Source organism: Solea senegalensis, linkage group LG2, assembly GCF_019176455.1.
Source record: "Solea senegalensis isolate Sse05_10M linkage group LG2, IFAPA_SoseM_1, whole genome shotgun sequence".
Classification (NCBI taxonomy): Eukaryota; Metazoa; Chordata; class Actinopteri; order Pleuronectiformes; family Soleidae; genus Solea; species Solea senegalensis.
This window is the reverse complement of record NC_058022.1, coordinates 3,072,689-3,085,750: the sequence shown is the minus strand read 5'-3', so window position 1 is coordinate 3,085,750 and position 13,062 is coordinate 3,072,689. Positions and strand designations below refer to the sequence as shown.

Genomic DNA, 13,062 nt, shown 5'->3' with positions numbered 1-13,062 from the left:
CGTTTATGGTGTGAGAAGATGAGCGAGCCCGTGTGAACCAAGTGTAAGGAGGTGAGAGGTTTAAATGAGAAATGGAATGGGGCCCTAACTCTTCAACCCTGCTCCTCCTCAGGCTTTGAGGAGAACCTGGAGGTGCAGGGCGAGCTGATCCTGCAGGACAGCTTCCAGGTGTGGGATCCGCGCTCCCTGATCAGGAAGGGGAGAGACCGACACCTCTTCCTGTTTGAGTTCTCGCTGGTTTTCAGCAAGGAGATCAAAGACTCGGCGGGCAGAACCAAGTACCAGTTCAAGAACAGACTACTGGTGGGTTGTGATCGCGTGTGTTACCGTAGCAACGCGCGTGTTTTCGCTGCCGCTGACTCGTGTTTTGTGTGCCGCAGACGTCAGAGTTGGGGGTGACTGAGCACATCGAGGGCGACTCGTGTAAGTTTGCTCTGTGGGCTGGAAGAACCCCGTCCTCTGACAACAAAACTGTGCTAAAAGTAAGTGGGATTTTCATTTCCTGTGCTCTTATTTTGAGCTGTCACTAACGATTGTTCTCATTATCGGTTAATCTGTCGATTATTTACTTGTTTGGTCCAGAAAATGTTGAAAAATGTTGATCGTGTTTCCCAAACCTCAAATAATGATGTTCTCAAATGTCTGTTTTGTCCAAAAAACCTAATTAGTAAGTAGGAAGTAAATTTTGCTCATTTATAAGTATAATAATAAGTAAACATAGTTTTAATGATTTATTTCTTAACTGGAGCAAAGAAACCAGAAAATATTCACATTTAGGAAGCTGAAAATCAGAAAACCCCTCTAAAACTGAGTCATTTTTTTATCAAAATAGTGGGCAATTCATTTAGTGATTCTTTAATCACTGCAGCCCTTCTCTTATTAGATGCTAATAAGTTATTAGTGTTTAGTCCATAAATATCAGAAAGTGTTGAAAAATGTTTATTTCTTGTCTTGTTTTGTCCACAAACCAAAATTACTCAGTTTTAATGATTTATTTGTTAAATGAAGCAAACAAACCAGAAAATATTCACATTTAAGAAGCTGAAGAATCTGAAAAACCTCAAATTCATTTAATAATGCATAAATCGTTGTTGCAGCCCTACTTTTACTAACTTACTTCTTAGATGCTAATAAGGTTTTATTATTATATTGTTGTTTTCTCTTTCAGGCGTCCAACATGGAAGCTAAACAGGAGTGGATTAAAAACATCAGGGAGGTGATCCAGGAGAGGATGACTCACCTGAAGGGGGCGCTCAAGGAGCCTCTTCATCTGCCCAAAACACCAGCACTGAGCAAACCCAGGAATAACACAAAGAGGTAAAGACACAAGCTCAGCCGAGGAGGAGGAGGAGGAGGAGATATGGTTTAGTCTGAGGCGACAAAAACGTCCCTCAAGGCTCTATGCGTCATTTTACTTTACACTTCCTCAAATGCCCGGTGCTGTAAGGAGATTTAGGACTTGACTTTTTTCCCACCTCTGCTATCGCCACAGCTAGAAATGTGGATATTGTAAACAGTAGCGGTGTGGGCTGACACCTTCTTCTTATCAGGCTCAAAAGTGCCGCCACAGCACATGCACACACACACAGATTGAAATCTCTCAAAGAGCGCAATGAGACAAAAACAAACAAGTCCTCTAGTGACTTAGGCTACTACGTTCTTATTTCCTTCTTTAAAACGTTTCTTTCAAGAAATAAACGCTGTAGTATCTATGCCAGGCCTTCATGTGGCGCTGTAACGCTGCATCACAAACACACCAAAAAACGGAGAACAGCAGCAGATTTCTGATCGCACGTGTCCGCGTGTTCTTTCAGGGACGGAGGTGAAGACGGTGACAGTCAGGGAGACGGCAGCAGCCAACCAGACACCATCTCCATCGCTTCCAGGACGTCACAGAACACTGTAGACAGCGACAAGGTAGAACACACACACACACACTAAGAAAAGAGGAAAGAGTTTCTGTTTATACTTCAAGGAAGGATCCTCAAATGGCTCCATTAAGGTCTGAAGGAAGCATGTTGTGTGTCCTCAATGAAGCAGAAGTACCCAGAATCCTTTGCGCCCACAGGTTTTGCCAGGCTTTTTGTTTGTATGCGTGTATAACTGCTTTGTTTTTTGAAAATCTTTCATATGTAAGCTAGGCTAATGTCTTGCCACATTTTGTGCTATCATGAAAAATCCAGCCTAAAGCATTTAATTTTTTCATGTTTTGTGACGCAGGCTTACTTTCACAGACAAAGAACTGTAAGAACGACACTCTGTTAAAAAGAACCTTAAAAACATGACCACAAAGTTATCCATTGTTAGCCATTGTTAGCAATACCGTCAATAACACTCTACACGGTATTTTGCACACATATAAACAGCGTAGAAACATGTCCAAATCAAACACTTCTACATGTACGGCTGTTTTAATGTGAAAGAAATAATACATAAGTGCATTTCACAGTAAAAGTAGCAGAGTATTTTTATTATTGACATAAGTGGCAGCCATCTTTGAATCTTAGGTCAGGGTTTGTGAGGTTGTGGGGGGTATCCCACTCAAAACTTCCGACTCGGAAATCTCTAGAATATTGTGGAACCATAATGCTTCTTTAGAAAGTGCTAACTTGAGCTGTAGCAGCTCTGTTTGTTAGCTAGTTTGCGTAACAGGTAGCTAACTAGCCAGATGTCGCATGTACAAATATCAAATTGACAGTTTACTCCAATTAAACTTCTGACTCGGTACTCGGAAATCGCTCGAATTTTGTGGAACGCGCCACAACACTTAGCTAGAGGGCGCTAACTTGAGCTGTAGCAGCGCTGTCTGTTAGCTAGTTTACATAACAGCTAAAATGCCAAATATTACATGTACTTGGCATATAATCAAAACATATCAGGCAGGAGATTCCAGGGATTTGGGAAACCTGCAGACTTTAGCAAGGATCATGACTTTGAGAAGCACCTTCTCAAAGCTGATGACCCACAGCTGTGTCAGTGCTACAGGGTTTCCCACGCAGCTACAATGAGCAGAAGCAGGGGCTGAGAATGTGCCAGTGGTTTGACAGACTGCGTGTGAGACACATGCAGCTCCTGAAGTGTGTGTTTTTACTCCTTAAAAACACCTTCAACGCACATGAAGGTTGACGGATTATGTGAGAAGCTGACGTTAATGATTGGGAAATCAACAATGACGCCGTATGAGCAGAGAAGCAGAGGGTGATGAAAAACCTCTTCAGGTTGTGTGCAGGCGTCTGTGCTGATGCCTCCCACCAGCCAGTATCTCAATATCAAGTAAGCTTAACTTTAAAACTATTTAGCTTTTGTAAAAAGTCAATTTTTACACCCGTTTTACCTGTTTAATTGGCGGCTTCCTCACCTTTTTTCTGCCATGTGTGATTTTAAGCTACCAAGTTAAAGGGAAAGTTCATGTCTTTTGGTGTGTGTGGTTGTTTGAGGTACTTTCAGACAATAGGAAAAAAAATATATAAATATAAAGGCTCACTTATATGCAGGATATTATTCCCACTTAATCTCAACATCAACTTGCCTTTTCTGATGGGAAAGTGAAGATTGTATTGATTTGTAAAACGACCTGCACCAAACCCCATAGAGAAAATGAACGATTTTACAGCACAGCACACAGGAGTTGCTGATCCACTGCTGCCTTTTATTAGTCAGGTCAAATGTGTTATTTTGTGATTTTAATGTTTAAAATCTGTCATTCGGGTTCACTTAAACAACACAAATGTGGGAGACCAGCAGCTCCTGTTTTTCTGTGGGCTAAAAATGACAATTTTTTCTATGGAATTTGGTGAGTGTGTTCCGAAGCAAGGAATTTTTTCTTTTTTTTCAAAATAAAATAAAGAGGCACACATTTTAAAGGCAGCATACACTTAAATTGATGTGGATTTTATTGGGCAATCCTTTAAAGTGCTTTTAAATTGTTTACTTTACTGATCCTGCGAGCAGCCATTTAAATACCTCGTGCGGCCACGCCCTGAAAATATGAACATCTAATTTATCACAGCTAATTTACAAATGAGCAACACAAACCCGAAAGATATTGTGAAATGAGACTTAGAACAAGTATATGTGTTGTTTTGACTACATCCCTTCTCACACATGCATACACACACACTCACCCACACAGATGTCAGTCATGGCCTCCCACTGTAGGGTTACACAGTGTGGCCTTTTCACCGCGCAGCCCCACGCCTACACGCTTACCCTGCGTCTAAATGTCAGCAGCACGCACGCACACACACACACACACACACACACACGCTGAACGACCTTGACAATGTCCCGTGTGTGTGTGTGTGTGTGTGTGTCTGTTCCGTTTAAGTATCACACTGCACCATCATCGCTCCGTCACCGCTTCTCTGTGTACATACAAACATAATGTTGCTTTTTCGTGATGCATTTTTAATAGTGCAAGTTTGTTTGTTCCCCGCCTCTTTCCATTCTTCTCCAGTGAAAACATCACAATGAGTGTAAACGTGGGTGTGCTGATGCTGCTCTTGTTGTTGTTATTGTTGCTGCTCTCGTCCAGTTTATTGTTTCTAGGATTTAGAAAAAAACCCTGGTTTTGCTATTTCTGGATCCTCCTCCTCCTGCTGTTTTCCCTGAAAGCATGAAAGGAAAAGTGCCTACATTTTTGTTTTAGATAAGTTTATTGTTTTATTTTTTCATGTGCTGACACAGCGGAGTGTAGCCTTAACTGCAAGCTGAATACCTGTTTTGAATTTTGCTTTACGAGGAGATTTTGAGCCCGTATGCTATAAAATCTACATATACACTAAAATCACTTTACATTAGGTAAGAAACATGTTTTTTGCACCACAGAAAGGTTATTACGTAAGATAATTATAATTGACTGACTTCAAAGATACAGACTAAGTGCTTTATGATACCTTTTTACTCAAATATTCACAATTATTTCCCTGTTCACGTTTGTGTTTTGATTTTAGATTGCTAAACAAGTTTTAAAACACAAAAAAACTAAATAAATAGTCTTATGTACAGTAATATATCATGTGAATTGACTCTCTTATGACTTGACTACTCCACATTGTGCAAACTCTTCATTTAATCCCCATTTCCCTTTTTGTCTTTCAAGTGTCAACACAATTATTTGTGCATTGTGGAGACTCTTCTGACTTGAGAGAGAAACAGTGTGAATTATTATTTTTGCAAAGCTGCATGTTCTCCTGTGATGAGGTTGATGTTGCTCCCTTCTGTTGCATTCCCATGGCTCAGTCGTGTCCTCCGGCTCCAGGGATTTATTATCATAAACTCAGCCAATCCCTTTATGTGTTTTGGAGCAAAGACAAATCATTGATCTGTGCGGCGGTGGCGGCGGCTGTTTGTTCAAACACTTGAGCGGCTCTCAAGGTGCACTTTGTGTTTCTCCTCACTGTTAATGGCTTTTCCCTAACAGTCCCTGAAAAACAACGTCACAAAAAAGGTTTAAGAAAATAGGTTTTGTCTCATATTTAACAAGACAAGTTACTTTCCATATATTTAGGGTGTTATATGTAGATTAAGGGTTTAAAAAATGGATACTGCAATGCTGCAATATAATTAATGGTTGCCAAATTTGACAAACTAGGAAATAAAAAGCTAAACATTGGACCTTTAAACATTATATACATGAAATATTCACTGAAAAAGTCAAAGAGAGCGAGAGAGAGATGGTAAGCTAAATTTCCCCATTTTTCCCTGTCCCAGAGGAAAATTTCCATATTAGCATTTTTGACACCGTTTATATTTCAGCACATCTTCACTGCAGACTCTCACTTTAGTTTTTATCAAGTTGAGGTGTTTTTAGAGGGCTACCGAGGCATTTTAGTCTGATATTAGTCAGCATTTCTGAAGCTAGCGGCTAGCTGCTCTTTGCTAGCATCCTTCCTGTAACTGCTATAAGCCGCGCAACAGACTGAAACACTTCAAACTAATGTATATACCATAAAATACATAGTTGGCGACCTGTGAATAAAAAAGTTATTTTGATATTTGACATAAATAATTTATTACATATAGCACCATGGAATAAAAGGTATAATTTAACTAGTAGCCAGATTAAAAAATGGTCTAAGACTCTGCTATGTAAACAACATTTTCTGGTTAAACTAAATTCAAATAAACCAATTTGAATATATGTTTACTTATTTAATTAAAAGGGACAGTGAACATTAATTAACCTGCCCATTTCATAAGTCACATAAAAGAACCAGATATAGCTCTTTAAAGCTAATGTTCAGTCCCTGGCAGGTTGATGTTTCATGTTAATCTCAATCACATTATATGATATTGACTTGTCAAATAATAGCGTCTTCTAAGTGTTTTAGCAGCTTAACATGTTATAGATGTGAGTCATAATCAGACCTGTAAACAGAAAAAGTCTGATTCATGAGAAAACAACAAATTTCACTGGCGGCTTGTCACTATTCTGAATTTACACCATACGTCACAGCAGCGGATGCTATGTAGACGCGAGTAATCAGATTCACATGAAAACGGCAGCTAATGTAAACGTCCTAATCTGAGTTACGTCTCGGTATGAATAACATTGACAGACAGTGATTGATTAGGCCTTTGTCTGTTGTTTTTAGTTACGTGTAAATATATATATATATATATATATATATATATATATATATATATATATATATATATATATATATATATATATATATATGTGTATATGTGTGTATATATATATGTGAAAAATAACAATTCATACAATCAGGTGACACTTAAAAATATCAAGTATAATCATATTATCTTCACAAACTGTACCTCCTATTTTTGTTCTTTTTTCTGTCCTTATTTATAAACCTGTAGCTCTATTTCTGTCCTTTATACCTTCCCCAATCTGGATTACACTTTCTCTCCTACCACACACAATCACATAAAAACGTCTCAGGGTTACTCATGTAGCAATCCATCTCTCATTTTTCACTTGGCTAGTTTTCACACTTCTGTATGTCCCACTTTATATCCCCACCCCACACTCTGTCTAGAGTGTACTATAATAACAGACGGGAGTTGGCACAGTCACATGTTCCACTGGCTGTCTGTGTGTGTGTGTCTGTGTGTGTGTGTAGACGGGGTGGGAAGCTTATGTTTGTGGTGGTTTTTCGAGAAGTTTGGAATAAAAAAAAAGACGAATGCTTCTGCTCCAAACCTTCACATATTTTTTTTCTCTCTCCTCGGCTCCGCTGTTTTTTTCTGTTTGTCTTACTTTACCGCTCTGTCTCTTACCACTTTTCTTCTCGCCCCTGTTTTATATTATATTATATTTCAACATTTTCAGCGTGCCCTTGACAACAGTCTTTTATTGTACTGTAATGCAATGTTGATGAAGGAGAGGAAAATGGTGCAATTTGTCAGAACTGTGAAATGGTTTGTGTCAGAAGCAGTTGCTCTCCTCATCCACTGAAACATGATTTTGTTTTGGGAAATCTTGTTATCGTAGCTAGCATCGCTGAGCACAGTGTTTCCCAAACTTTCTATATTATATCATGACCTAAATCACAATATAAACTGTGGCAAGAGCTCTTTCTTCGTATCACGTAACGACTAATACCGTTGAATTGATGAATTATTTCCATGAAAACTTCATTTGATGCACGTCATTTAAAACGTACACGCAGAAATCTTAACTAAAAGGTTGGGAATATCTTGCAAACCCCCAAAAAAAGCACCTGCGGCACGCCTGTGGGTTCCGACCCTGTGTTTGGGCACCACCAGATTAGCAGACATCATCCTCTGCGTCTTTAAAAGTTTTTTTTCTCTTTTCTTTATTTATTTTTCCTTCCTCCTCTCAAATGACAGTAATTTGCCTCCGTACGTTGCATCTGATTTGAATTAAAATGACACAAGCAGCTTTCAGCTTTGACAGTCGTATAATATACTGACAATATGCTTAGAGAATTTAGTTTCATAATCACTGACATCAGGCTGTCCACTTAAGACGTACTGTATTTCACGTAAATAAACTTTTTCAGTCTTTGGTTGACGCTGGATTATACTATACAACGGCGTTACAGTATAAACTACCTGAAATATGCCTTTAAAAGTTATGCACTGCATATTTTTGGTAACCTGTTCTGCTCTTTTTGCGTCATGTAATACTTCAAACTCTACAATTTTATGTTTGATAGTGTTTCAGCCGCTCTGTTTTGGAACATTGATGATAAATTTAGTTTTAAAGCTGTAGTGTGTAACTTTTAATTTCATGTCTGTGGAGACACAGCGTATAAGCGAGACAGCGGGGCAGCTTTAGCTTCTTTGAAACATGAGTCAGGTGAAATTAACATTTAAGGAAAACTTTAAGTGGAGGAGAAATTTAAGTGAAAGAGAAATTTAGGTTAAGGAGTTAGGGACCTAAATTTGTTTTATTCAGAAAGCTCGGGGCTATGTTCGCCGTTAGCGGTGCTAGCATTGTTTTGAGCGACGGAAGTTACACTCTGTAGCTTTAATCCAAATTTGGAATAAAACATCCAAACATCAGCTATGTTGTGTTTACATTTACATCTAATGTGCTCAAAACATGCAGTAGAATGTGTATAATAAAACAATTAAGCTAAATGTCAAATAAAATAGCTCACATTTCCTTTTTTGAGTTGCTTTTGTTGGTTAAAAGAAAGCTAAACAAACTTCTCCAACCAACACTTTAGTCTGTACGACGTCCGCTTTAATGGCAGCCTTGTTGTTTGTCAGAAAAGGTCAAGGGTCATCGTGACGGTTCTGCCTTAAGTTGTGATGTTCTGCTGACGCTCCAGCCTTCAGAAACTCACTGTATCAGTCACTTCTGTGACGTTTCGGTGGAACAAGTCTCGTTTCTGTGACGTTTTCCTCCTGTCGGCCGGCGCAGTGACTCAGCCGCGGTTCAAGTCTGTGGTCTTTACATTATCATTCCAGTGGTGGACGTGTTGGCTTCCCCTCACGGCTCCACCACAGCAGCTCAGAGCAGGTCAGAGCAAAGACGCTGTTTTGTGTTTTTGGGGGGCCTCCGCCTTCAGTGGGAGTCGAAAATCATTTCTCCGTGAAGCAGATTCAATAAAACTCAGTAACACTGCGGCTCCCGCAGGATTAAAAGTGCATCAGTGCTTGGAAAAATAACATTTACTGTGTTTTTCAGTGCATTAAAAGTGTTCATGTAGTCAGAGTGGAGTCTGTCAGACCAGAGGGTTTTTCTGTTTTAATTATTTTAAGAAGTTAAAAGACTATTTGACTTAAATGACTAAAACTACACTGATTTTGGACCAATTATTTGTCTTTTTTTTTAATTATTCCCACAATATATTTCAATTTTATCACTGTATACAACATAAAAACAGTACATTATTATATTTATGTGATTAAAAAAGCAAGGAAAAAACTAAGTAGGGCTGGACAATGTCAATAAACGTGACGTTGAGCATACACACGGTCGGACCTTTGCTAAACAATCGTGAGCCTTTGTGGATACAGCGATTAATCAGGTGCAGGCAAACATCTTAATCGGCCCATTATTACAAATTACTACACGTTTTTTTTCAGTAACTTTGATAAATCTTTAATTGTCTTAACCAAAAATGTTTCTTAAGAAAAAACATTCTTTGTATTCAGTATTTAGTTTATACATCATTTTTATTTATTAAAAACGGTGGTTATTATTAAATGGTTAAATGGTTATTATTTGTCCGCATTAAACACTTATATTTAGAATAGAAAATAAATAAACATTGGCCTCAATTATGGGATATCGACTGCCCTGATTATTGAAAGTTGGCGTCAGTCATAGAAAAATCCATACATTTCGACCTGTAGTTGAAACCATTCAGATATTGTGTGAAATTTTGCTTGTTTTAATGGCGGAAATTAAATAAAGTATGTTTAGTGTATAACTGATTTAAAATCATGAATGGGTTAGGTTTTGTTGCCATAAAATAAACATTTTATCTCAAACAACCATTCACTCTCACTCTTTTCCCCAAACTTGGTGACCCCAATCCCAATATAAATCATGTCAAGGGTCAAACTCTCTCTAACGTAGCAACTGATTTACAGCCTCCGATCATAATGACGTGGTAAATTAACAATTTAAACCAAAGGGATGCACGTTTAAACGTAATTTTACACAAATTACACAAAGACCCCAAAAAAAATCTCCCGCGACACATCTGAGGGCCCCCGCCCCAGTGTTTGGGCACCACTGGTGGTTTTATAAACTTGACTTTCACACATTCACACTACAGTCCAGCAGTTGTTTGCACGTGTGTGTGTGTTCTCATGAATCAGATGCAATCAGTGTACAGTTGCCATCTGCTGGTCATATGACTGTGGTGTCACACACACACACACACACACACATACACTAAAACACACACACACACACAAGGAACCGTTGCAGTTGAAAGTGGTTTCGTGCAGCAGTCGCTTCCAGGGAGTGGGTGAAATGTGAACATGCTCAGACACACACACACACACACTTAGTGCCATTCCCATTAAAACACAAAGCTATGGCTGTTTGTTTTTACACACACACACACTCAGAGAGAGAGAGGGAGAGAGAGGGAGAGAGAGGGTGAGGGCGTGTTTGTGTGTGTGGCAAAGACACAAATGAGGGAGTTGTCAAAGACGGACAGAGCGACAGGGAAAGAGAGAGAGAGAGAGACAGAAGAGGACGAGGTCGACATGCCAAAGTGGATGAACTTTAAACTGTTCAAAGAGAGCAGCAGAGTGAGTACGAACCTGCTGCACCTCACACTCACTCACTCACTCACTCACTCACTCCTGGAGCAGCTAAAATATCACACTATAGACCAAACAGTCACCTGATCTAATTCAATCACAGAGACTCTGCGTCCACACATAAGTCACATTTCAGACTTTTTGAGTTAAACCTTCTGCTCTGAAAATCAAAGTTTAACTGTTTCTTTCATGCGTAAAGTGTTCAAGTTTATTTTTAACTCAACGTAAATCTGATAAATTTGGAGACTCGGTCACTGATTTGGACGTTAATCCCGATCATACTGTGCTGTTGAGTTTCACTTACCTAGCAGGAGGTGGAGTGTGTGTCTGTCTGAGTGTGTGTGTGTAATGAGGGAGATTAATGGTTAAACAGGGTGTGTGTGTGTGTGTGTGTGTGTGGACAGACAGTGTGGACAGGAAGCGGGTCATTAGTTGCCACGGTGACTGCAGAAATGAAACGGGTGTCCATGTGAGTGAATTGGGAGGAAAAAAAAGTTGTAAACAGACAAATAAACGTAATATTTTGACTGCACCAGGGCAGATGTAGACAACGTTACCCATGGCAGTATTTTGGAATACGTCTTGTCTTATTTCTGTGAACGCAAAGTCTCGGAAACACGCACTCGTTCACTAAAGATTACCTGATCGGAGTCGGGTTAACAAACCTGAATGATACTTCACAGAACTGGTGAAGCAGTGGTGTTTAAGTTAGTTTGGGGTCAAAGTTCAACACCTATGTGACATAATTTGCTGTCCCGCAAAGTCTGATGAGTCAACGTCGTAGCTCAGGAGGGGAAGTGACTGTATTGTCGTTGACTGTATTTCCTGTAACTTGTAAACATTGCTTGGCTTTTTTTTTTTTTTATTTGCTTTTTGGTCATTCGTCATAATATAAGTGTTACTGAGTCACCTGGAATACAGTGGAGGAGTTTCATAGAACTGGCTGGGTCTCTTATCTCGTGTGTGAAGTTTTGTGCAGATCGGTCAACGTATGACAAAGTTAAGGGGAACTTCCTGTTTCGTGGCGATGGTCAAAATTTGCCAAAATCCCGATGGTTGCCATGGCCACACTTAAACCTGTGAGGCCTTTTAATAACTTTTCGTTTTTTTTATATTAACGTGCTCAGATCATTTTGTTGAAGTACGAAGTGGGCAAGAAGGACGCCAAATATATTCAAAATGGCCAACTTCCTGTTGGGTTGAGGCCATAGTCGCAATAGACTTTTTTGTTCGTCTTGGCCTGTGACATGTTCCCACCAAGTTTGGTGAAATTTGGTGCAACTTAGTTTTGGCTTTGTCCGCCGGGGTTTCACCTTAGGGGGCGCCACTGAGCCATTTTGCACCACTTTGACGCATTTCTCTTACTTTACATGATTTTTTTTTTGCGTTCCAATTTAAGTCCATTTTCACTAACGTTTAGTACCTCCAAAAATGTGTGAATTCCTTAAATAAAATCACCGAAGGTTGCACACTGCAGCTTTAAATCCTCTATATACAGCGCCTATATAACTCCTGGTTGTGTGCGGAGCAGTCGACGGCGTCACTTTAACGCCTACGCAGCGTCTCTGTGATTGAGTCGTTAGCTCTTTTATAGAAGTCTGTGAAGTAAACGTGGGTTTGAGTGGTTTTCTAAAGTGTCCCGCGGTTTATTTCACATTTTTCGGGCCGCGTTTCCTTTTTGTTTTGCAGAGTTAAGAAAACAAACACAACTGCTTCTTCTGCAGCCTCACTGTGGCTCCGACACAATAGCTCGCACATGAATTGTGTGTTTTTATTTATTCATGCTACTGCATTTGCAGATTATTTTCAGTATAACGCCGGACATGTGTCTCTCTGCTTTACGCGGCGCTGTGTCCATGGGGACAAACACCAGACACGTGTTTATCGCGCGTCACATGACACACTGTAGACGTCTACGAGACACGTGGAGCGTAGCCGCTCTCTGATTTGAACTAGGGATGCAGAACCCGACGGCAAAAGAGAGAAAAAGAACAAACCCAAACACACACAAACCACAGCCTGGTTCACAAATACAAGTCTGGTCTCCCAGAAAAACTCCGCTATTTCACTTTTCTGCCAACCTTTGCAAATGCTGTGTTTGGACATTCTGTGCAGGGAAAAACAAATGTTTGGATCTGAACATTTTGCAGAATTGTTTTATGAGAGGTGACCTAGATGTGGAGGGGTTGGACGTGAAAATCATCGCGACACGTTGACGCTATGAGGAAAAAAACTAGTTTTAACAAACAGTTTTACAGTGTAAATGAAACACTTTGCAGCTTCTGTCATTTGTAAATTGTGTTTTTGTTACTAGCCAAAAGAATAGTTGAACCATGT

General features: G+C 39.6%; 1 protein-coding gene and 1 long non-coding RNA gene across 4 annotated transcripts in view; one reads left to right on the top strand and one right to left on the bottom strand.

The window, feature by feature from the left end:
• kalrna (kalirin RhoGEF kinase a) overlaps positions 1-13,062 on the top strand; it is a 156,054-nt gene that overhangs the window by 96,762 nt on the left and 46,230 nt on the right. For all 3 annotated transcript variants that reach the window (XM_044050535.1, XM_044050524.1, XM_044050544.1), the window contains exons 35-38: positions 113-303; positions 381-482; positions 1,169-1,317; positions 1,815-1,917. In XM_044050535.1, coding sequence (XP_043906470.1) covers positions 113-303; positions 381-482; positions 1,169-1,317; positions 1,815-1,917 — 545 coding nt within the window. The remainder of the gene's footprint in view (positions 1-112; positions 304-380; positions 483-1,168; positions 1,318-1,814; positions 1,918-13,062) is intronic.
• Positions 5,038-11,061, bottom strand: LOC122785034. Its single transcript, XR_006362241.1, has 2 exons — positions 11,030-11,061; positions 5,038-5,425 (listed from the first exon to the last, which is right to left on the bottom strand). It is a non-coding gene; the product is annotated as an uncharacterized LOC122785034 (long non-coding RNA).